The 26,121-nt window shown below is 37.6% G+C and overlaps 1 protein-coding gene across 2 annotated transcripts in view; it reads right to left on the reverse strand.

The window, feature by feature from the left end:
• Positions 1–616: 616 nt before the first annotated feature.
• The window catches only part of nrbp2b (nuclear receptor binding protein 2b), a 53,713-nt gene continuing 28,208 nt past the window's right edge, over positions 617–26,121 (reverse strand). The window contains exons 2-18 of one of the 2 annotated variants that reach the window (XM_079805633.1): positions 18,262–18,384; positions 17,615–17,716; positions 16,724–16,813; positions 16,578–16,618; positions 16,381–16,475; positions 16,178–16,201; positions 12,953–13,039; positions 12,806–12,861; positions 12,609–12,704; positions 9,597–9,729; positions 8,558–8,663; positions 7,509–7,559; positions 7,289–7,424; positions 7,151–7,204; positions 4,332–4,395; positions 3,923–3,978; positions 617–3,748 (exon numbers count right to left, since the gene is read on the reverse strand). In XM_079805633.1, the coding sequence (XP_079661759.1) occupies positions 3,665–3,748; positions 3,923–3,978; positions 4,332–4,395; positions 7,151–7,204; positions 7,289–7,424; positions 7,509–7,559; positions 8,558–8,663; positions 9,597–9,729; positions 12,609–12,704; positions 12,806–12,861; positions 12,953–13,039; positions 16,178–16,201; positions 16,381–16,475; positions 16,578–16,618; positions 16,724–16,813; positions 17,615–17,716; positions 18,262–18,384 (1,398 nt within the window). In that variant the 3' untranslated portion in view covers positions 617–3,664. Of the gene's footprint in view, positions 3,749–3,922; positions 3,979–4,331; positions 4,396–7,150; positions 7,205–7,288; positions 7,425–7,508; positions 7,560–8,557; positions 8,664–9,596; positions 9,730–12,596; positions 12,705–12,805; positions 12,862–12,952; positions 13,040–16,177; positions 16,202–16,380; positions 16,476–16,577; positions 16,619–16,723; positions 16,814–17,614; positions 17,717–18,261; positions 18,385–26,121 lie in introns of both variants that reach the window. The other variant, XM_079805632.1, reaches the window with a different exon arrangement.

Here is a 26,121-nt window from a genome sequence, read left to right on the forward strand (position 1 = left end):
TTTGCCCTTCATGACAACTGTGAGGGGGGTGAATTTTTTTATAACTCATTCGTTTACATTATATAAAGCCTTAAAATTATGCATAATTAAGGGCGTGGCCATTTCGAGTGACAGGTGGATAGCCATTTATCTGCTGTCTGTTAGTCATCACGTCACTTAAGCTCCGCCCACGTCCCGCCTTTTTGCCCATTTTCTGTTATCCGGGAGTGACGCGCGATGACGCGCTGCCAAGATGGCTCGTCCCTACTTTGCGCTTCAGAACGGCTCATCAGAATCCTATGGGTGACGTCACGGACACTACGTCCATATTTTTTTACAGTCTATGGTTTAAACTCGCACTGCCCACACACAAAAACATTCAGGAGAAAAGAAGCTTGTGGGGAATACCAATATGGCGGCGCGGTGGCTTCACATTTTATGAAGTTATGAGCAATCCAGTTATTTAGATCAGTGAGCAAAAAGTTACAGACTGCAGCTTTTAGCATCTTTTTATGAGAACACAAAGAACATGGGATTTGTAAAAGTTTAAATTATGGGCGACTCGGCACCATTTAAAATGATCTAGTAGAGTGAATACAGAAAGCTGATTAAAAATGAGAAAATCAATCACGGAAATAAAATCAGTCATTCATTTCAGTCTTTATTCAGTTAGGTAAATGCTCATGACAAATAACTTCTTATAGTTTTTTCCCACAGAAATGTACATCTTGATGCATACCACAAAAATAAAAAAAACCATGTAGTCTGAAAGTCGGTTAGCTGGTTGACTAACCAGGATCCATCAGGTTACTTACATGTGTGATTCTGTATAAAACATGTGGCTCTTTGAAATTGTTTTCAATGCATGTTATTAGACACCAGCAAACAGCAACGTCTATATATAAGGCAATACATTCATGTATATGCTCCTTACAAAACAGTCCAACTGCATATTAAGACACTCGTGATAGCTGACAGGGCAATGTGGAGACTGCAGAGAATAAACAATCATATATTCATTAGATTGGCATTACCACATCAGCAATACATTTAGCTGATGATAGCGTATTGGGAAAACCGACAAGCTAAAAAAATAACAGAAAATACACCCCAGCTGATCCTTCAGTCCAATGATGCCATAATAATGCCGTTTATTATTTCCTCAGGACAGTAACATCATCTATGCAAGTAAGTCAATGTAAATGCTTCCAGCTATGCTACCTCGTATTTTAACTCTTTGAGCATTTTCACAAAATCTTCATTGCCCCCAGAATATTTTGTTGTATGAATATCTGGCCATGCAATATATCAAAAGAAAGAACAGACCCTCTGCTTTTAAGCAAAAGAAAAACATTTTATTCTAGCTTAATGCATTATTTTTTATCAACACTTGAATGTGGGTAAATAGCAATAATTTGACCAAAAACCTAAAACAAAAAAAAAATATTTTTTGTCAAAGACTACATCCAGATAAAAATTAAGAACGATGATCAAAACACAGAGGCAGTAGATCGAGTCCATCAACACCCCCAAAGATTCACAGTCCTATAGCTCGTCCTGGGTCGACACTTCATTCAGTAACATTAGGCAGTTTTGATTTATATGCTGTTATTTTACATATGCATCTGCTTACATATGCTATCACTTGTTTCTGCTTCTTTTTCACCAGTGTTTTGATCGGGAGATACTGTACTCTTTCAGAAGAAGTTTAATAGCGCCCCTCCCTACCATATAACCGCGAAAACACGGAAAGCCGGAAATGTCCCGTCAATAGCGGGGAAAGAGTGAAGAAAGTTAGTAAATCTTTTGATGTTTGTAGCTAACTACCTGAATAACAACAAATCTGGTTTAATGGCATATATAGTGTAACTCTCAACCCCTCGAGTACTAATATAACGTTTGTTAATGCCACAATAACGCAAGAACGCACATAGGGCCTCATTCATGAAATGTTCGTTAATATATGAGCAAATCCGGAGTAATTTGCGCATAAAATGGACCTTTACGGAAAGGTTTCTCCTCCAGATTCACAAACACTTCGTATACCACGGATTCGGTAGTTAAACGTGTGTATATTAATGAATTCCAAACATTCGTAAATAGGACGCGCGTGCACATTCATAATTAGCATAATCCCCGCCCATGAGTTACAACTGCAAATGACGTGGCCAGGAACGCCGTGGAATCTTCTGGACTTCTTTCACGCTTTACAAGGGCAGTGTTTTTCCAGGTGAGATACTTTGATTGCTATGAATATGATAGAGAATATCCATGGCAGTAATGTGTTACTAATATCTCATTTTGAAGAATATTACTGAATATAAAAAATGCCGTAAAAAGCAGTATTAACTTCCCCATTATTGTTGTTCAGTCGGTGTACAAGTAGGATGATTGGTCGGTATAGTATTTGTCCAGCCCCTCCTCCACTGTGATTGGACGGCTTGGTAAAAAGTGAGTGACGAGCGCTGCCTATTACCCAACGTTGAACAGTAAAAAAAAAAAAAGGAAAAAAAAACAAGACGGGGCAAATCTACTCTTGAAATATTATTCTGGTACATAGTGCATCAAAATGCAATGTCATCAGTTTGCCTAAATTAGAACATAGAACGTTCAAATGTTTTACGCACCATTGACACGTGGTAGGGAGCAGGTGTAAATTCGTACCAACTAACATTTTGAAAATACGAAAATTTACGTCAGAGCGGCCTTACGAACAATTTACACACAAATTTGTTCTGCTCGCATTTCATGAATAAGGCCCATTATGTACAACGGGACCAACACTATCATGGCAATTCGTAGCTATTTTACTTTTTGACTAATTGCCGGCTAATTTGTATGAATATGTATGAGCTTATTTGTAGCATCCATTGTAATGGTAGGTTGTAGAGAAGCGACGGCGTAAGAACAAAAATAGATTAATCCAAACAGAACACACGGGAGATAAACAAACATTACTGGACAAAGAACTAAGGAGAACTCAGGAGAGTTGAAATAACAGGGAGCTAATTGGAAGAACAGGAAACTAACTAGGAAATCAGGCAGGGAAAACAGGAACAAAACAAACTAAACCAACATGTGTTTATGCCTCAATAGCGGTTAGAGGTGGACATTCTGGCTTACATGTTCTAAAAAATTGTACGTTTCAGTAGTAATCACATCATATTAAATCGCCACCGCTTTCTCATGACATCATGTTGAATCTGTGCACTTCCAATGTGTTGCCATCTGCTTTAGCATACTTGCGTAGTGTATGTTTCTGCTCTCTGTTTTTCCGTAGAATCGTGTTTAATGAAGAAGATTGGCAGTTTTGAACGCTAACAAATAGGTTTTTCTAAACCGATTATCATCTATTGAGCTCTCCACAGCAGACACCTCCTACACCACACGCAATTCTCTTCAAGAGAGGCAGAATTGCCCTTAAGCCCCCCATGGGATTGTGGGAAGGACGGTTCCTACAGTGACACCTGGAAGTGCTGGACGGAGACTCAGGGAGCATTTCCGGTGCCCCCTGTGAAACCAGTATGCCATGCTCTGCCATCGACCACAGTCTCAATTTCAACTATCCATACTAACTGACAAACTGGATCATTCGTTTCCATTGTCCTTCTCCAATCAATTGGCGGGCCTCCCTCTCAGGTTCCACTGACATATGTCCGTCACCATGGCAACAGAGCATTGTCATTCATATCGTTGTTATGGCACTGGCAGACCCACGGTGTCGGTTCAAAGCGTCCTCCAAGAACGCCACTATCTTGTCACCATCCTCCTGTGGGAATTGATGGCAAAATGTGGGCTTAGGACAACAAGTTGAACAAGGAGTGAACGTTTAGCTGTAGCTGCTGCTTCTGTGAGTTTTTATTTCATGTAACATGCGAGAAAAGATACTGATATGCTGCAAGTTATGCTGAACTTGCAAATATAATGTGGTTTTTAGTCTCACCTCACTGATGAAGGAATGATGGATGAGTTCATTGACCAAATCTCTGGAACTGTCACCTGAAATGACCACAAGTTTTTCATCTAATATTTATATTTTACTTTATTTCAACCTACCCAAAAATGACTGGAAAAAAAAATTTTTGGTTAGCAATAACAACACCATTTCAAACCCAGTTCCATTAGTCAAAGGACACTAAGGCCTACTTAGTTAAAATAAATATACGTATAAATATATAAATAAATGTATTATACTGTTGCTTTATATATATATATATATTGTACATACTTTATGCGTTGGAATATTATATCGCTACTGCATTTTTGTGGGTCATTAACTTTTACCCACCACTTATTATTGTAAAGTGATGATAAAGTGAAAGGTTTATTAAGATCTTTAAGGTTTCACTCACTTGGCATAATATCACAGCTGAGCTGCCGATGGAGTTTATCATCCAGCTTCAAGAAAAGAGTGAGCTGTGAAAACAGTAGATATCAGTTCCATTGGCCACAGATGTTGTCATAAGTATCCTTTAACACGAGTATAATGGTTTGCATTATCATTAATAACTCAATCAACAATAATAATAATCAAAACAAAGACAGATGAATCACCAGAGGAATCACCAGAGACAAGATACTAAACCGAAAATCCCATTCAAATAGCACTGTCAACCCTCCTAATGCATTCGGATCCGTTTTGACCCAGAAGAGGTACATAAAAATGTGTCAAAATCTATAGTTTAATTAATCTGTATGTCTGTTAAAAAAATTTTACGTTTTTATTACAAAAATGTAAGAGACATAACCATTTAAAGGTACACTGTGTAACTTTTTTTGCTCAAAATTTACAAAATGTGTATAATGAGCGAATACATCATGAATCCATCTTCCAAACTGTGTTATTGTCTTATCTTGAATCATACAGTATACCTCAAATAAGTGTTTATATTCTGACTATTTTAGACAGATTGTAACACTAACCGCTGCGGAGTAGCCCAGTACTTGCGTGACTCGTCAAATACATAAACAGATAGAAGTAGCTCCGGCTACAATGTTCTTCAGCAAGACACATGCAGCTTTGTTTATTAACCGCTAGAGCACCAAAAGTTATACAGTGTACATTTAAACTTTGTTTTCGGGTCCATTTGGACATGAAAATTTGCACGATATACTCGCGTACAGACAACAACGTTGTCAAAATGATCACCGTTCACATGGATCAGCGGAAACGATTAAAAACACTGAATTATTCATGCCAGGCCATTAGTAGTCAATGTCACTTTGTAAAGAAACTAAGGCTGTCAATCAATAAATTTTTTGTTGTTGCATTATTCGCACTTTTGTTGTGTGATTAATCACGATTAATCGTGCACTTATCGTGAAATTAAGCGTACGCCATTTATCTCATTAAACACATTAATTTTGTCATCATTTCCTAAATCCAGTAAAGCAAACAATCAGATTGAAGGGTGATTCTCACAAAACTGTATTTTCTGTAAGCTTCAAGGATCATTGGAGACTCCAAAAGGACACCAAATAACCAAATATAAGGAGTCCATATAATTCTATTATATAATACATTTATACAACACCCAAGCACCCATGAAAAAAACGTACAGAATTCACAGTGTATAGTGTGTGTACAGACAACAACAACAAGATTGTTTTCATTTTAGACAAGTCAAGCTGCGATACCGATGATGGCCACACGGAGATGCCAAAAAAAACTCTTAAATCAACCTCTTTGACTGAATAAACCTAACGTACACATCTAGTGTGTGTGGAAACAACGTGCATGTACTGAAATGTGTCTGTACATGAATGCAGCGCGCAATCAGTGATCGAGAGTGCGCACATACACGGTTTGTTCTTTGTGCATCAATATAACCGACTCTCACACGCTTCCTGTACGACTCCTGTACGTCACCAAAATTGCGCTCTTCCGAAACAAATCGCAGAATACGACAGAGCTTGTGACTTTGATTACAGAAATCACTGAAAACCCTTTCCAGAGTTTAACGGCTTTAAATGGCCTGATCACAAACAGAGAAGCAGAATCGGGTTAAATAGTTAGAATGGAAATTTCTTCTTACCAAGGTTACAGCTGCTTGTAGATGCTCAGCGTGATTGTGATAAACTCATAAGATCATCTAACTGCCTGACGAAAATTACATGAATGACGCAGCTTCACGTACTTCTCTAATTTATTTGCGTTAATTGCGTAAAATTATTTTAACGCGATGAATCGAATGCATTAACGCATTAACGCTGACAGCACTTAAAGAAACACAGTGTGCCTATAGTATAGATTGAACACGTATAAATCAGTGTTGTGTAAATGGCCCCTTACACACACATTTTTTTCTTCACACTAGGGCTCGATTTTGTTTATAAACATGCTCACGCATGCACACACAATAATTCTAAAATTAAAATAAAATGACAAATTAAATTAAAGGACAACTCCGGTGAAAAATGAACCTAGGGGTAATTAACACATGGTTACCGAGTAGATCGTTCTCTGGGATGCGTTTTCATGAAAATCGAATCTAAAGAGTTTTATCTCTAAAAACGGATTAGCTTATAACGGCCATCTTGGAAAACAGTCTCGACGAATCGAGCCACGAACGCTGTGCTAAGTGAGCTGGTCGATAGGAATTAAGTTTTCCAAGATGGCTCCTGTCTGTATACGCGTAATGTACTGTCTTTATAAAGTATCTTTTTATTAAACTGTTTGTACACTTAAAAAGTTCTCAATGCTTCGGTTTGCATGTAGGGACCCTTATTATGCTACCAGTGTTAGTGTGAGGCTATTTTGAGCCTTGTTAGTGGTATTAGCTACCGATTTAATTTTACTTATTATATGCCCCATATACTAGCGTTATAAGCTAATCTGTTTTTAGAGATAAAACTCTTTACATTCGATTTTCATGAAAACGCATCCCAGAGAACGATCTACTCTGTAACCATGTGTAATTACCCCAGGTTCATTTTTCACCGGTGTTGTCCTTTAAGTTCATAGACCAAACAGTCTAAAGGAAAGGGGTCTGAAAAAGAAGTCTACATTTCACTTTGCTGCCAAAATATTGCATTACGTAAGCTTGCGTTCCACAGGGTCCAAACAGACCTAGTAATGCAACTGTTTTTTAATGCATTAAGAGGGTTAACTTGCTCTTGGGTGAATCCTTCTGCTTCTAAATACATGTACACTAAACTGTGACAAACTTACATGAGTTTTAGTAGTCTCTTTAATAGACTCCAGGTTACAATGCATCTGTACCACCTAGAAAAATGACAACGTACGATTAAATAAGAAAAAACTGACTGAACTGAACTATCATAAGTGTCTTTTGATAAGAACACACACCTTCCTGGTTTCTGCCTCTTGAGGCTCAGGCGTCGGGGTCTTCACTGTCTCCACCTGTTCTTGGGACATGGAGAGGGCGCGAGGTACAGGATGAGGTCGAGCGGACGCAAAGTTCATCAGCGGGTAAATGCCGTTCCTGGGAAGTAAAATACATATTTACACATTACAAACCACAGACTAGTACTTTTAAATATTAACGCTTTTATCTGGCAACACTTACTTCACATCCTCTAAAAACTTGTCCAGCTCTAGAGGAGAAACATGAGAATACCTGGAGGACAGGAGAGATCAATCAAAATAATTTATCAAACATATATCATTGTATCACAGTGTCACACTATATATCATATCATATATCAAATCGTGTCAAATCAGATATCATTCAAAAGTTTGAGGCTGGTAAAGTCTCTTACACTGACCAAGGCTGCATTTATTTGATGATATTACAATTTTAAAACAACTGTTTTCCCGTTGGAATATACCGGTATTTTAAAATGTAATGTATTCCTGTGATCAAAGCTGAATTTTCAGCATCATTACTCAAGTCTTCATTAGCTATGTTTCCATCCAAAGTTGCAAATGTAACTTGTGCGCAAAATTGCAATATTGCATAAAACATTTGCGAATAAAGCACCGTTTTCATCCAGTGAGTCGAAGAGAACATTATCACTTCTAGGAGGGAAATATACCAAGCATCTTTGACAACAGACTTCTGAATGACCAAAACAGCATTTCAGATGCTTTGCAAACAAGATTTTCCCACTGATTAGTACAGTTATGCTGTTACATCGTGAAAGTCACATGATTTTTTTTTTTTTTATGCGCATCGAGGAATTTATTCGGTAAATGCATTTCCATCGTAGTTCATGTGCATGTTTTCGGATAGAAAATGTATGCAACTCAAACGAGCGCATAAGAGCGCATCTTGGCATTTCCATTCAGCATTTTTTAATGCGATATCCCAAAATGTCTAATATGCTGCTGTTCTGCTCAAGAAACATTTCTTATTATTATCAATGTTGAAAACTGTTGTGTTGCTTTTGTAGAAACCATGATACATTTATTTCAGGATTCTTTGATGAATAGAAAGTTCAAAAGAACAGCATTTATTTGAAATGGAAATCTTTTGGAACATTAAAAATATCTTTACTGTCATTTTTGATCAATTTAATGTGTCCTTGCTTGATAAAAGTATTCATTTCTTTAAAAAAAACAAATACAATCTTACTGAGCCCAAGGTTTTGAGGGGCAGTATAAGGCAAGACTTACTTGAGCTGAACGCAGGGACGATCATCTTTGTGAATAATCTCTGCCATGACTCCATTTGGGTCGAATGATTTGGTCTTCTCCTCCACGCAGTTCTCAGGAAGCATGTCTTTGAACCCAGATCAAATGTGAAAGCAACATTTTCAACATTTTATTTCAATAATAACAATCCATTTTGTATTTTACCGGCAATCCAGTGAATCTTAAAGAGACAGTTCACCCTGAAATGAAAATAAAGCCATCTTTTACTCACCCTGCTCTTGTCCCAGTGCCCTATGTCCTTCTATCTTTTTCGAACCTCAAAAGCAGAAATTTTAAAAAATAGTCCTGTACGCGCTCCTCCATATAATGGCAGTGAATAGCGACCAGGCTAAAACATTAAAAAAATGATACAAAAGTATCACGCAATGATTCAGTGAGACACGCACCATATATGTAAAGTGTTCAGGTGGCATACTATAAGGTTTTGCGAGACAGAAACTGTATTATTCAGTAAAAATACAGAGCTCGACCGTTACTCTGTGCACGCTCCTGTGAGTGCGTGCGAGCCGTCAGAAGATAGAAGGACATAGGGCATTGGAACAACAGCAGGGTGAGTAAAAGGTGGCTTTATTTTCATTTCAGGTTGAACTATCCCTTTAAATTTATGCAATTTAGGTAGTACTTTCACAACAAAAATATCTAAAATTAATATTTTTTTATTTATATGGGTTTATATGGGCTCTATAGAATACTGTGATGATGATGATTGGTCAATTATAAATATAATATATAAATATAATTTCGTACAACTGATTTCCTGCATGCTAATAAAATAATTTAAACTCAAATCAACCTTTCTGTCCAGTAATGTATAGTCAGTCAATTATCTCTTCCATATATATATATATACACACATCATCTATAAGTGAAATTATTAGTGAGAGAGAAGGAGGGAAATAACAGGGAAAGGTAGCATTTTTGGAGTGGTTTAAAACAATGTCATTTCATTCTGTGCAGTTACAAATGCATTCCCGTTTTTGATCTATTTTCAAGCACTTACACTGGTTATTGATGAGGCAGTGTGCAGCGAGCAGCTTCAGTGAGTGCACTTCAAACAGTACCCGGTGAAACAACAGGTCATGTGCCGTTGGCCGGAGTCTAGAGTTGTGACGCACACACGACTGGGTGAACTCCTGTTAAGCAAGAATAAGAGCATATAGTAAGGAAAAAAACTGTATGTGACAAAAGAAGTATGTCTGAATTCACAATACTCTGGCAAAAAGTACCCAGATGACCTGCTACTTCCAGCGAGATTCTGAAGTGTGCAAACGATGGACAGTTTACTATCCCACGAGGACACGGGAGAGGATTTAAGAATGGCAGTGAAGTGACACAACTGACACTGGGTCACATGATATTGACATCAACAGATTTTTCTTTTTACACAAAAGGCCTATTTCTCTCAAATATTGTTCACAAATCTGTCTAAATCTGTGTTAGTGAGCACTTCTCCTTTGCCAAGATAATCCATCGACCTCATGCAAATGGTGGTCACACCAGATACTGACTGGTTTTCTGACCCCCCCGACCCCTCCAATGCACATTTTAGAGTGGCTCTTTATTGTGGCCAGCCTAATGCTGCGTTCACACCAAACGCGAATAGAGCGGCAAAATCGCATCTACCGCGTCTAGTTTGACGCGTGAACATTTTGAATCCATTCTCGCATTCGCGGCGAATTGGACGCGCCTAGAAATCGAGCGTTTCAAGCGAAATAGACACGCGTTCAAGGGGCTCCAGGAAAAATGTCAAAAAACACCTCTACCTCTTTTCATTTTCATTAAAAATATATATTAAACATTAATAGTCACACAAATGTGGTCTAGGCAACTCCTACATTATCTTCACTGCATGTATATTTAAATATCCTAAAAAAGTAAGGTTATGAAACTTCTCTTTGCCCTCAGTCAAAACGATTTGGCAGACAGCAAATTATAGATTCATGACACCAAAGATCGCCCGTTAGATCCACACAAGACGAACCACTACAGGACATCAGAGCCAGCGGCAAACGTCAGAAGGACTGGCCGAGGAAAGGCTGCTCTCGCCGGGGTTAATGAGCACTGAGCGCCCGGTGATCGCCTGGATCTCACAACTCCAAAAACACAAGATTATTTTTTTAAATATGCGCTCTCTTTATAAATAAACCACAGATTTCAGCTTTAAACAACTACATTCTCACCTGAAAAACTCTTAAAACTACATTTTGTGACACAATAGTAGTATTTTTAAATTATCACTTCACTTTACCACGTGACCGCAGCGAGCAGGCTCCTGATTGGTTAACGCGGCGCGAATTGACGCCAAAGTTAAAAAATTTCAACTCGGGCATCAGATGCGAATTCGTTTCAAACGCGTGAATGCACAAAAGCACCACTCGCGTGTAACACGCGTATCGTGCATCACGCAAGACGCTCAATTCGCCATTTGCACGAACTGGACGCGCGAATGAGGTGGAATCGCGTCTATCGCGCTGTGTGAAACGCGTCTATCGCACCGCAAGACCTCCAGACGCGTGTCAACGCTCCTTTCCATTGACTTAACATTGAAATCACTCGCTCCTGACGCTCTATTTGCGTTTGGTGTGAACGCAGCATTAGGCACACCTAAGCAATAATCATGCTGTCTAATCAGCATCTTGATAGTCCACACCTGTGAGGCGAATGGATTATCTCAGCAAAAGAGAAGTGCTCACTAACACAGATTTAGACAGATTTGTGAACAATATTTGAGAGAAATAGGCCTTTTGTGTACATAGAAAAAGTCTAGTTCAGCTCATGAAAAATGGGGGCAAAAACAAAAGTTTAGCGTTTATAATTTTGTTCAGTGTATATAGAACATATTTTTTTTAGCGGTCGTGGAGTAATTACTTATTCATTATAAGTACCTACTTAAGAGAGTATGCGATTTTGGACGCAGCCCAAGTGTTATTTTAGTATTGTTGATATACTATTATCGTTTTTGTTAAAACTTTGAATTAGAATTAATTTTCATATTTTCTGTTTTCATTTTACTTTTAGTTCAAGTTTTTGGAAATTTTTTATGTTTTGTCACTTTTATTAGTGCCTTGAGTGGTTGCTAGGAGGTTGCTTACTGAGGTACTTGAGGTTGTTTGAAATCACGTACTAAATTTTAATTTACTTTGAGCCATTAAAAGTATTAAGAGTATGTTCTATATAGTATAAATATGGGTAGTATGAATGATATTCGCACATACTACATCCTCCATGTTGTTACAGTCATGTGACTTACCAGAGTCAGTTGCGTTGCTTCACTTCCATTCATAAATCCTCTACCGTGGCCTCATGAGATAGTAAATGGTAAATGCACACTTCAGAATCTAGCAGGAAGTAGTACGTCATCCAGGGAAAAAACATTTTCAACTGTTTTTTGCATACTATATAGTAGGGAAGTATTCGATTTCAGATGCAGCGAGTGTCTATGATATTCTACCCAGCTAACAAAAATATGTTCTATCAATATTTTGCTAACATTCCCATTAAGTTATGAAAATGACAAAACATTATTTCGGAATGTTCTCTCAACATTCAAAACATCCTTTTTTTGTTGAACGTTTTAAAAACCTATTTTTGCCATGCGAACGTTCCATTTTATGTTCCAAAAATTATGGGAAAGTTACTTTTGAATGTTCTCTCAAAGTTCTAAAACAAATAGTAACATTTAAAAAAAATGCTAGAATGCGTAATGGGAAAAAAGTACCATGAATGATGTATAAATAATGTTTATGTGCTAACGTTTTGAGAAAATTATTAAAGACCAGATAACTTAGAATGAATGTTCTATTAACATTACTGGAAGAATGTTTGCTCATAACTTTGAGAGAAGTGCTGAGAACATTCCCTGTAAGCAGGTCTAGATCTAACACAAGCCTGTGGTGGTTTTTTACCTGCTTATCATCTGCCAAATGAAAACAATAAGTCTGATTATTTACATAGAAAAGCATCATGCACATTAAACATAAACACTGAAACAACATCATGCCTGCACACATACCCTCATAAGGGGGTCTTCTAACGATTGGCCCGCATTGGTTATGGCCTCCTTGGACACGACAGAATCCCCATTGGCCTGGATCTCCAACACGGCCATCTGGAGGAATACACTTAAATATTATTGCATGAGGGACTTGGCTCGCTACAGTGCAATAAAGAGCTGTAAGTAATATTTAACATGTTTTGTTGGTATCGCACCTCCAAAGCGCAAATCCCAAAGGAAAAGATGTCAATGGCGTAGTCATCTTCACATGCTAAGAATAGAGAAGGAAAAATAATAGACCTGTATGTTAAGTCTACCCAAACGTCCAGTAGAAAATAAAGTGGAGATGTGGTCACACTCACAGCCGTACTCTGGACTGAAGAAGTGCAGGTTCTTCTTATCATCTCGATTTTGGAGTATTTTACCACGGATGCCCCCTTCTGGGAACACTGGGAAAGAGCAGATGATCAGAGTGTTATATTTGATTTGCTTCTAAGTTTTTGACATGATCTACAACATGCCTTTTGTTGTTTGATTGATACTTTATTATTTTTTAGCACGTAAAAGGCCTTTTAGTATAATTCTAAAAACACTATGTTGTTTTTCCCCGCACTAAAAAATCTACAGAGCTTTGATCATAAAACTAAGCATTTAAATATCATATTATGATGACACATTATTGTGAGATATAGGGCCCTATTTTTACGATCGGAGCACATGGTCTGAAGCGCATGGCGCAGGTGCACTTAGGGCGTGTCCGAATCCACTTTTGCTAGTTTAACGACAAAAATGGTCACCAGACGCATGGTCCAAAAGAGTTGTCCCTAGTCTCTTAATGGTTCATGGGTGTGTTTTGGGTGTAATAAACCAATCAGAGTCTCATCTCCCTTTCCCTTTAAAAGCCACTTTCACTCGCACCATGGCGGAATTTGCAAGCGGAAAGACTGAACGCTTCTCCATAGAGAAATCCTTTTATTTTTAATATTTAAAAATGTTTGTGTGCTGCTGCGTGTCCCTGTGTGTGTGATAAGCAAAGTGTAGACGTGTTGTGCACCCGCCTATATGCAGAGGTGTAGTGGTAAAAAAAGAGGTGGGTAAACTATAAATTCTGGGTGACCGCATCGTGGTCACGGTAAGGTGGGCCACTGCCGGTGTATAGCGTATCCTGATGATAGCTATTGTTCTCAGAGAGAACAAAAATATTTAAGAGAGATAGAGAGGGGAGGCTTATATCCAGGGGTTCCAATGCAGTGCACTTGTACATAATGATTAGATTTGGGATTATTTTCATAGTCGATTAATCTGTTGAATATTTTCTCAAGTAATCGATTAGTTGTTTGGTCTATAATGTCCAAAAAATGTGGATCAGTGTTTGCCAAAAGCCCAGAATGACGTCCTCAAATGTCTCGTTTTGTCCACAACTCAGTTTACTGTCACATATGAGAGAACACACTAGAACATATTCACATTAAACAAATCAAAGAAGGAATCAAAGAATTTTACTTTTGTCTTAAAAAATTACTCAAGCCGACTAATCGATTATCAAAATAGTTGTCGATTACAGTTTTTGCCAATTGCTTATGAGGCAGGTGCAGATTAACGACAGAAGGATGAATTTGGTGAAGAAGAGCGAGAGCTTTGTATTGATGATGAAGGTGCAGACAGCGATCGCTTGCGATTGCATTTAGAATGTAAACTTTTGATGAATTTATGAGAAATCTACAGACGCAAACAGGAAGTAAAACTACCATTGATTTTTCTCCATAAGGATTTAGATTATCAGCCATAATGTCTAAAACATCTGAGGTAGACTGACCACAAGTTGTGAAACGAAAGTTTCTGCTTCTGTAGCTAGAGGTCTGTAAGAAAAACTACACTACCCACGACGCATCTGATTGGTCCACAAAGATGTCAAAGATGTCACTCGCTGTTATTACCATAGAAACGTTTACCGTACCTGCGAACGGCTGTAGCGATAACAATAACTAGCTAGCTGACTAGCAAAGGGAGCTTGTTGTCACAAACTTTCAGTGGTTTAAATACCAGAGAATGCATATAATTACATCCAGTTATTTATCTGATAATAATGTATCCTGAATTTTACTTGTAGGCCTACATTGGCTAATGGGAAAAGGAAGAGGTGACTTGTTGAGTCAGTGGCATGAATCTAACCGTGAACCAAATTAACCCCAAAAACATAAAGTTTAGTACTGTTTTCCGAGCTCACTCACTTTGGGCTTGTAGCCGAGCCCGTATGCTGGCATTAGGAGGAGGGCTGCTGTCTTGACGGCTCTTTAAAAATTGCCGGATATCCATGTTTGAATCTTGGTTGCGTGTCGTTCATGAATGATTCACAAATCTTTAATATGAGTCGGGACTACCGAGTTGTCTCAGAGAGTGATTCGTTCATTTTGTGTTGACCGCGCATGCGCATTACGCAACATATGGGTTCTGTTCTGATTCTGAATCGACAGGTGAGATCCGAGTCTTTTGTTCTTCCTGTCAGTCCCATAGAGACGGAAAGAGAAAAGATTAGTTCATTTTGCTGAACGAGACGATCCAAGTCAGTAAAATGATCCGAACTTCCCACTACTCACACTGACAGTTGCAGCGCAATATGAAATACTTCGTCTAACTGTACAACAAACAACCAATGAAAATGAACAATATGAAACTAAAACGACATAAGCTTAATTTAAAATGGCTTAGGAACTGTAGGCTATTTAGAGGTGGATAAACTAAATTTAGAGGTGGATAAACGCACTTTGGAGGTGGGTAAACGCTATTTCCGAATTTTGGGAGGTGCGTAAACGGCGTTTACGTGCGTTTAGCCTCCACTACATCCCTGCCTATATGCACATATTACTAACACACCCTTTAAATAACACAAAAAGATACTGAGCTATTGATTTCAGTCCAGGTTTCAGTCGGTCAAAATAGCAACGCTCCTGAACAACACACCTCGTTTTCAGACCAGCACGCCCATGGGCGAACAGATGGGCGCGAGTGCATTTGCTATAATAATGTGGCGCTGGACGTGAAAATGATAACCGTGCAACTAGCAAAAAAACACTTGCCTGGCGTCGCATTGCCCCGGGTGTATGATAGGGCCCATAGAGTGACATCTGATATGTATATGCACTTTATGCAAGTAGTCTACTATACTGTTATAAAGACCTCATTGATTTACATTACAAGCTATCAGAATTTCATCTTACTTTTTGGCCATATAAATATTAGCAACTGCATCAAATTGCATATTTCTGCTCAGTCACCTCTGAATAAAAACAGTTTTTTCTTCATCGAATATGAGCGCCATATTCTCCAACATCATATTATATAAGCCTTAAAAGCCTGATGTATCAAATTATTCTATATATATTTTGTCTAAAGGTTCAATAAACTGTTCCATTTAAAAAACAAATAGATTTTTATGACTATATCAGGCTTTTCCAGGGTTAATAATAATTTTTTTCTTGAAAACAAAATTAATATATACAGTGGTATATAAATGTTTTTCTCAGTGTAGGTAATGTGGTAAATTCATATACATTACATATTAAATGAAATGTTAAAATGACTCTCACCATTCACAAAGAGTCGGTGCCAAACTACAGAGAGGAAAAAAACAGAAATTTAATTGAAAAAATTGAAGGAAGACATTGGATGATGGTTACACAGATTTTGTTAGAAATCTGTTTTTTCCTAAATAAATGCACTTCACTGTTAACAGATACACTTTTATGTAGTTATTTTAGTCAAAAATTCGACTAAAAAGAGGATATTTTACCTGATCCAATTTTAATGAGGCCGTTGTGCTGAATGAAGATGGTGTCACATGTGAGGTTGCCGTGAATTATGGGAGGGTCACACGAGTGCAGGTAACTAATGAGTGGAAGAAGTTGCATGCTTGTTAATGTACAAATTCCCATGTTTGAACTCACACAACCTTCAACACAAACACACACAAATGAAAAAGTGTGTCACCTGAGGGCAGAGAGAATCTGTGTACACCAGCGTTTCCAGGCCTGAAATACAGTAATGCATCATGTGAACACAGAAATCACAGCGTCGCACAATAATAATATATTTAGACAACAGTCTCAGATTAAAAATTCCTATGAAAGCCTGACCTTGACATTCATGGTCTTGTGGTTTTTCTTGGTCTTTTTGAGGAACTGTTTCAAGCTGCCAGACGACATGTACTCTGTGATGAACACAACCTGTGATGGACATAAAAAGAAAAGCTATTTCGATATAACGCCACTTCAGGTGTATATCAAAATAAGAACAGTTATTTTAGAAACAAATCATATTAGGCTGCATTTCAGGCTCACAATGAAATTTTTTGTTTTCCGTATTTGAATTTTTAGACTCTTCTAACTGCAAGTTATATGTAGTCAGATCTGATTAGACAGCATTCGCTTTTGCTAGCACGTCCGCTATTGGTTTTCATACTACCGATGCAAACTTGAATAGGTTCATCAAGCGTGAGACCACAGCAATGATTATTTTGATTATATTGTTCATGTGGATGGAATCCAAATCTGAACATGTTCATCGCAAGCAACAGAGCAGAAAAACGGGAGAAGGCGCATCTGCACGTTTGTTGTCTTCTCGTCAGAACGGATGACTTAATAACCTTTCAAAAGTGGATCTGAGGCAAAAATTATGGATTTTAGTTACTTAATATGGTCTTTAAGGTTACATACTAGCATTACTATCCATAACTGCACCAAACAGCAAAAATAATGATTGTTTTGTTTCCAAATAAATTGATCAAAATGCATGAAAAATGCCTTTCGCCTTAAAGAGATGCTTTGATTTTGTTATTTTACACTGCCACAATATGAAACCATTATAATGAAAAGGATAGTGTGTGTGTGTGTGTGTGTGTGTGTGTGTGTGTGTGTGTGTGTGTGTGTGTGTGTGTGTGTGTGTGTGTGTGTGTGTGTGTGTGTGTGTGTGTGTGTGTGTGTGTGTGTGTGTGTGTGTGTGTGTGTGTGTGTGTGTGTGTGTGTTACCCGAGCATGATTGTCCCCAATGTCCAGCCAGTATTTGTGAAATTTGACAATATTGGGATGATCCACCTGCATCAGGTTCTCAAACATCTCCTTCATTTTGTCCTACACAAAATGAAACGCACTTGAGAATGTTAATTAAAAAATTTCAGAAAAGATGTATTAAATTGATAAAAAATGATCAATGGAATGGTACAAAATATTTCTATTTCAACTTCTTTTGAACGTTCTATTCATCAAAGAATACTGCAAACAAAATTATCATGGTCTCCACAAAAATATGAACAGTTGTATCTCAACATTGATAATAATCATAAGTGTTTCTTGAGCAGCAAATCAGCATATTAGATGATTTCTGAAGGATCATGTGACACTAAAGACTGGAGTAATGATGCTGAAAATTCAGCTATGCATCACAGGAATACATTACATTTTAAAATATATCCAAACAGAAAAACAGTTATTTTAAGTTAATAATAATATTTCACGATATTACAGTTTTTACTGTATTTTGGATTAAATAAATGTGTGAGCATAAAGGGACTTTTTGAACTGAACTGAATTGAAATTAACACATTTTACCAACTCCAACATTTTGAACGGTAGTGTCAACTGAAATATATTCAGAAATGGTTTGTTTGAGCACTCACCTCCACTGTCTTAAAGACCTTCTTGTCATGGAAGAGGACTTCGTTCCAGACCACCTCAACACCCTCTTCAGTGTCCATGGCCAGAGAGGCGCTCTCCACTCCAGGAACATTCCCCTGACTCACCTGCAGAGGGAGACAAATAAACACTTTTAACATCCACAATTTCCTCCTTTCAGATCACTGCATTTTTCAACTTCTCAAGTGACCTAAAATTTCACAATATCCTCTTATGAGTACTGGAATAAAATGTTGATTTTTAATCTAATGCAACAGACAAGGATTTACTATCAGTTGCACTGATTGTAGAGATGTATTGATCAGACTGATTCATCTTAGATCTCTGCCTATTTTAAGAGTGTCTGACTGGGCAGAAGAGACTCATTATGTCTAGTATAATTTTTAGAATTTACAGACAGCCGTGTCAATAAATAGAGCATATGTTCCACTTTTAAATATTTTTAAAATAATTTTGAGTACATTTTGTATAAAATGTATAAACTTTGTTTTACATAAGTTATGTAAAGTATATTTCATATGTTTTATAATATATATATATATATATATATATATATATATATATATATATATATATATATATACACACACACACATATATACATACACACACACACCGATCAGGCATAACATTATGACCACTGAGAGATAAAGTGAATAACACTGATTATCTCTTCGTCATGGCACCTGTTAGTGGGTGGGATATATTAGGCAGCAAGTGAACATTTTGCCCTCAAAATTGATGTGTTAGAAGTAGGAAAAATGGGCAAGCGTAGGGATTTGGGAAGGAAGGAACAGTGGTGAACCAGCGACAGGGTCATGACTCATGGGCGGCCAAGGCTCATTGATGCACGTGTGGAGCGAAGGCTGGCCCGTGTGGTCTAATCAAACAGACGAGCTACTGTAGCTCAAATTGCTCAAAAAGTTAATGCTGGTTCTGATAGAAAGGTGTCAGAATACAGTGCATCGCAGTTTGTTGCATATGGGGCTGCATAGCAAGTCCGATCCATGGAGGCCCCACTTTGCAACTTACAGGACTTAAAGGATCTGCTGCTAACATCTTGGTGTCAGATACCACAGCACACCTTCAAGGGTCTAGTGGAGTCAGGGCTGTTTGGGCAGCAAAAGGGGGACCAACACAATATTAATATTAGTGGTCATAATGTTATGCATAGTTTGTTATTAAAGCCAGGCTACAAACACTCCCGACCAAATACAATCTCTCCCTGTGGTTTCCAAAACATCACGAACCATTCTGCTTACTACACCGAGATAAGATAATGGAATCTACAGCGCACATAATGAACGGATGCCCTGCGTTCAAAGGACTTTACATCGCGCGCCACGATCGCATCGTAAACACAATAGCTCAAGAACTGCGCAAAGTTTCTGGACAAAGTGCAATACACGTAAATAAGACTGTTCAAACCAGCTGGTTCTCAAACCTGAACGATAATATAAACTTTCTTAAAAGTGCTCTAAGTGAACACCCAAATACTCCAGACATTGTAGTCATTGATGAACTTTCTAAAGATATCGTGATTCTAGAAGTGGGCTGTTGTTTTGATGCTTACATGGACGTGTGTTTTTCTGAGAAAATGTTAAAGTACCAGCCGTTAACAAATGCTATGGCAGTGTGTGGCTACAGGACCAAACTAATTGTTCTTATTTTGGGTAGCTAAGGGCATGTGCACAGATTATGTGTCCGAGGCTTGCAGATTGCTGGACTGAGTAAAAAGAGCTCTAAGCAAATAGCCAGATATTGCTCTGTGTCAGCAATCATAGGCAGTCTGCATGTTTGGAGAAGACGATGTCATCTTTATCCATAGCCCATTGACTGATGTGGTCGGGACTGTTTACATTGTCTGTATTGTCAGGTTAAACATGATAAGCTCTTTATGAATATTTGGATGCTGTGTTGCTTTAATCAGTATTTGTCATTCCAAATAAAATAATTAAAATGTGTGTGTGTGTGTGTGTGTGTGTATATATGCCTATATACATTATTTTTCATCAATTCAACAAATCTTATTTTTGTAAGTCAATGTCAATTAAGTTAGAACTTAATAAATTAAATAATCACAGTTTTATTTATATCTTGATATTTTTTATATATTCTATCTATCTAATATTCTATCTAATTTGCAGTTAATTAAGTTAATTCAATTATTAAATCTTATTAAATAGAATTAAATTATATTCAATTAAATATCACATTATATAATTGTAGCATCAACCATTAAAAACCCATATATGTTGAGCACTGTCTATTTGTTTGGACATCCATTTCTTTTGTAAACCCCTTTTCAAATCAAAATTTGAAAGTATAATTTATCTGGCTGAATTAAAAGGCATCTTTTGTGATTTTCAGAGAGAGAGAATTGAGATTTGGATTAGAGCCAGAGAGAGAGAGAGAGAGAGAGAGAGAGAGAGAGAGAGAGAGATTAGACATACAGAGGAGGATCATGCTGAGAGAGGGATAATGACTGAATAGATGAGACGAAGAGAGCAAGCCGTGATGAAGAGCACATGCGCCTTTGCCGAGTCATGCATGTCACACATAATCTCTGCCTGTGTGTGCATGCGAGCAGACAAATACAGTGTGTGTCCATCTGCACTTGTATGCCTAATAAGTGTGTTTGTCTGCTTTATGTAGCCCTCTGCTGTCAGACAGACACAGCTGAGCTTTTAACACTCTTGCTGAACATCTCCAGCCTGAACACATGATACACTTCAATATGCAGCCTTCCGCTTCTAATGCATGTCAGTGCACACTTCTCATGTGTCAGCACGTCACATAAAAGAGCCACACTCTGGGTGCTATAGCTTTCCGCTGTCGTTAATGTATCAAGCGCTTTTTGCTACTTCTAAATATTTAGCACCAAGTAACCGATTTTTTAAGAACACTGTTGAAAAATCACCCTTCGCCTGGAGTTTGATTGACAGGCGATCTGGCCAATCGTAATCCACCATTTCACCAAATCCGCCATTTTGTCAGACAAAGCAGTCAGGAGAGTTCGTAGATTAATTTCGGTGGACTTGAACTCAAGGCCGTAACCATAGACATTGGGGGGGCCCAAGTTTTGTTGGTTTTTTTTTCTGGGGAGGGGTGGGGGGTTATTGGTCTTATTGGTTTATTTAAAGGAATTAAATTATTTAAGTATTAAAAGGGATTTAAGAAAATAAAGAAAAAGAAATAAGAATGGTAAAGATGTTCAGTTCTATTGCAGTTATGAAGTAAATAAACTATTTGCAAATAATATTTTTCGTCAGCCTAATATGCATAACATTTCTTGTCATGTCAAATTCAGTTCTTTTACATAATGTCATATTTTCAATTCAAAATGGTGAAATTTCAGAAAAAATGTCAAGTAGTTTACATCACTTGATATTACTGTTGTCTAATGTTTATGGTGGTTACGGCCCTGCTTGAACCTGAATAAACGGTGTGTACCTACGTCTTTCTGCGGTTGAAACAACATTCCTTCTGATGTTCATTCAAGTTTATTTGATAAATTAGCTAGTAGGAAGAGATGATTGGTTTACGAGGCGCTACAGCAATCTGTCACGACACATTACAGAGCCACAAAACGGTATTTATGGTTTAAACGTATTTTTAAAAAATGACAAAATTAGAAAGTTGAGACTTTGTTTCATATTAAAAGTAATCTGCTCTGTCCTGTCTGTGGCGTGAGAGCGCCATGGCTTGTCGGACATAGCAATAGTAGCTAAAGGGGGCGGGTCTTTGCGAACGACCTGAATTATCATAAGCCCCGTTTCCACCGAAATTACCCAGAACAATTTGTCCCAGGAACTTTTTTCTCCGCAAATAAATTAAATAAAGCCTGAACCTCGTAGTCGGTCCATCTGTCGTATTTTTAAAAACCCTGTTGTTGATTCGAATAGCAAACAACTCTCACTGCACACACCGCAACAGACTTTTAGGTTGAAATAAAATGCTGCGTGAGCTCAACCAATCAGCATGTTCAGCGCACAAGTCCCACCCCCGAAAGTTCCTGAACTTTGAAAAAGTACTTCCTCGCGAGCAGGGACATTTTGAGGGGGAAATTTTTACCCGGAACTTTATTTAGACCCCGGTTCCTGCGGTCGAAACACACAGAGTACCACCCCAAAGTCCCTAGTTCCTGGGGAAAGTTCCTGCGGTGGAAACGCGGCTTTAGTGACACAAATTACTTTCTCTTATTGATGACATCATACCCTCGGGCAGCAGGCACAGCAGATTTCGCCTTAGTCATTGCCTGTGTTGTACAGTGTGTATGTGAATGTGGGGTGGAGGCATTAAGAGAAGGGTGTGATCCTTTTGTTTTGATGATTTCAAATATCAACAGTGTTTACCAGAAATCATTTACTGCACCTTTAAAATACAATATATTTTACCTTGCAGTCTGAACATGAGATACAAAAGTAAAATAACTGTCAAATATCGGCAAGAAAACACGCCTCTCACGAAAAAACAAACATACTAAAGCACAGCACAGTGTAGTCCAATTTATAAACAATTTGTTTATATACCATTACATATGACAGTGTATTGCAACATTGCAATTATTTCTTGTAATTATTTTAATTAAAAACCTTAATATACACAATTGTTTAAAAGTTTGGGGTCAGACTGTTTTTTTATTATTATTTAAAGAAATAAATGATTACTTTAATTAAACAAGAATGCAATACATTTATCTAAAGTGACAGTAAAGACATTTATAATGTTACAAAAGATTTCCATTTCAAACAAATGCTGTTCTTGTGGACTCAATTAAAAGAATCTTGAAAATAATTATCACTATTTCCACAAAAAATATGAAGCAGCACAACTGTTTTAAACATTGATAATAATAAGAAATGTTTCTTGAGCATCGAATCAGCATTTTAGAATGATTTCTGAAGGGTCATGTGACACTGAGGAGTAATGATGATGAAAATTCAGCTTTGCCATCAATAAATCACATTTTAAAATGTATTAAATAGAAAATAGTTATTTGAAAATTGTAATATTCTCTTACAGTATTACTGTTTTCACTGTATTTTTGATTAAAGGTGTCATGAACTGGCTTTTTTATTTTTTATACTGTTGTCTGAGGTCTACTTGTGATGTTTGTGTGGTTTTCTGCCCTGGTTTTGAGCCTCTCTCAAGACACGCTCGGTTTTAATGGGCGTGCCGCACTGAAGACTTGGAAGTAAACGCCCACTATGATTGGATCAGCTTTGCATATTTAATGAGCTTCGGCTCCCCCATGAGTACGCATGAGGCATTGTTTTGAAAGCGTGTGGGAAAACGGCAACCGGAATGATTCACCCACAGGGCTCACATAAGGTCTAGGGCTGCAACTAACGATTATTTTAATAATCAATTAATCTGTTGATTATTTTTTCCGATTAATCGATGAATTTGATTTTTTTTTTAAACATTAATTTACTATCCTTTATTCAAAAACAGAACTGACAGTGCAAATTCACAGTGCAAAAAATCTTCAGAAAGTGCACAGGTTGCTACAATAAATCTATAGATCTTTTTCTTTTCTTTTTATAAAGAAAAATACTAATCAGAAAACTTAACAGGATGTTAGAACTTGTTCTCTACACTACACTAAGACGCACACACTCACACACACAATTTTATGGGTTTAGTTAAATTTCTCTAAAATGTCCAAACCCATTATATACTCCTTGAGAAAACATCTACTGTATTAACCAAGCAATACAGACACAGATTTAACTGTTGTGACATATAAAAAAATATGATGTAACAATTAAATAAAACTACTCCTCCTAAAGAATAACACAATGTCTTATTTTCAATGAATGATATGCATTCTTTATAACAACTTGCATACAACATTCCTTATAGATTAAATATGGATTAAACAATTAATGTAAAATAAATATAATGAATCCTTATTAAAACTAAAGAGGTGATTTTCTCTGTCTTTTGTTGTTTGATTAATATTAAAAGCACAAGTGGAAGCAGGTTAATGGACTGATGTCACATTAAGACCGAATGCTGACCGAAAATGACATTAGATATTAGTCATAGTTTTTGTCATTCAAAACTGGTTTTGATTTTCGTCTTGTTTTTGTCTGAGAAAAATGTTTTAAAATACTGACAAATTATTTGTATACGAAATTAACATAGCAACAGATTGAAAAATGAATGGGCCAAAAAAGGCAAGTGAATAAAAACGTGTCTTTAGTCTTGCAAACTATACCACCCCTGCTTTACTACTGTTATTAACAAGCTAACGCTAACTTGTCATGCTTGTCAAGCTGGATAACGAGTAAGCAAGCACCAGAAGAGCTACTGGAGGGACGTCACGCTCCTCACTTCCAAACGGAACAAAAGTGGGATTTTGTAGTGACTTAACGTTACCCTGCTGTTGAACTCCCTTCCTCCTCATCAAGGACTCCAAGATGTTTTCATTTTAGGTGCTGAATCACCACCGTGGTCGATTTATTAATGGCGCTTTTCGACTGGTAGCATACGGCTCGGCTCGGTTTGCTTTTCCACTGCGTGGTACGACGGGTACAGCACGGCTCGCCCGCTTTCACTCTGCTTGGCGCTCAACCGTGCTTTTTTATACTCAAACATCCCCACGTCTTATTGAGGGGCATAATAGTCGCGCGACACAACGAATCGATAATGAAATTTGTTGCCAACTCAATTATCGAATTTTATCGATTTTATTGATTCGCTGGTGCAGCCCTAATAAGGTCTTTATCAAACAAACACAATGGTCTATCTCTCATCCACCAGTAATTAATATGAATGTTATTTTATATAACTTGGCCCGCCCGATCGGTGGATATATGCGTGCGCCAAGTACGCTGCAGACAGCATCATCAAAACTTCCACGATTGTATTTCCTTCAAATATCAAGTCAAGAGAGTGAACAACACACATCAAGAAAGGAATGTTATTTCACTATTTAAGATGATACGTATTGGTAGCCCGTCTGGAAAACACATAGCCCAGTTGGGCTTTGCGAGCCTTGTGACAGCGTGGTAAGTTATGTTTAGTTAGACATGTACACAATGTAACATTGTATTTGATCTGTAACAATGCAATACTAGCACATATAAAAACATTTTTTACTCACATTAGTGTGTTGCACCATTCATTCATGTAATCTCATCCTGTCTGCAAATCCAGTCTCTTGTTTACAAACGAATCCGGTGAAATGAACAGCTTCCCCACGTAAGCTGGATAGTCATTAAAATAAAGTTCAACCACAATATCTTGCTATCTTCGGCATGTTTATTGCTCGGTAGCGCGATCCGTTTAGCTCCACGAGTCGGTGGGCGGGGCTACAGAAGCAGGCGTACATATTTATCTGTTGAGGCGGCGATTCACCACACGATGGCGTCAAGGGTCAACATATCCTGAGATCGAGCGTTTTCTGTCAATAAAAGCTTTTCTTTGACTAACAAGGAAGTGTTCAGCTCCGAAACGTACAGGATATTCTTATATCACGATTAACTTTTATATATCAAAGGCTCAAGGGAAAGTTGATTTCTCAATTCATCACCCCTTTAGACAAATGCAGCCTTGGTGAGCAGAAAAGACATTTAAATGGCAGTGTAGATGAAGAATGCAAAAATTGTGCAATGTACTTCTCTCAAGTATGATTTGAGTGGTTAAATTAAATTCCAGATCAAGACCGGGCAGAACCACATTAAATGCATGTTGCAATCAGAGTTGTTTGATTGTGGCCAAAAACGGTCACCTATATTAAATATTTTACGGTACATCTCTTTCTGGCTGGCACTCTGAGCCAAGCTGTTTCTGGAGATATGACTGGATCAAACGTGTCTTTTCCAGGCAAATGG

The sequence above is a fragment of the Gobio gobio genome (assembly GCF_949357685.1).
Source record: "Gobio gobio genome assembly, chromosome: 23".
Lineage (NCBI taxonomy): Eukaryota > Metazoa > Chordata > Actinopteri > Cypriniformes > Gobionidae > Gobio > Gobio gobio.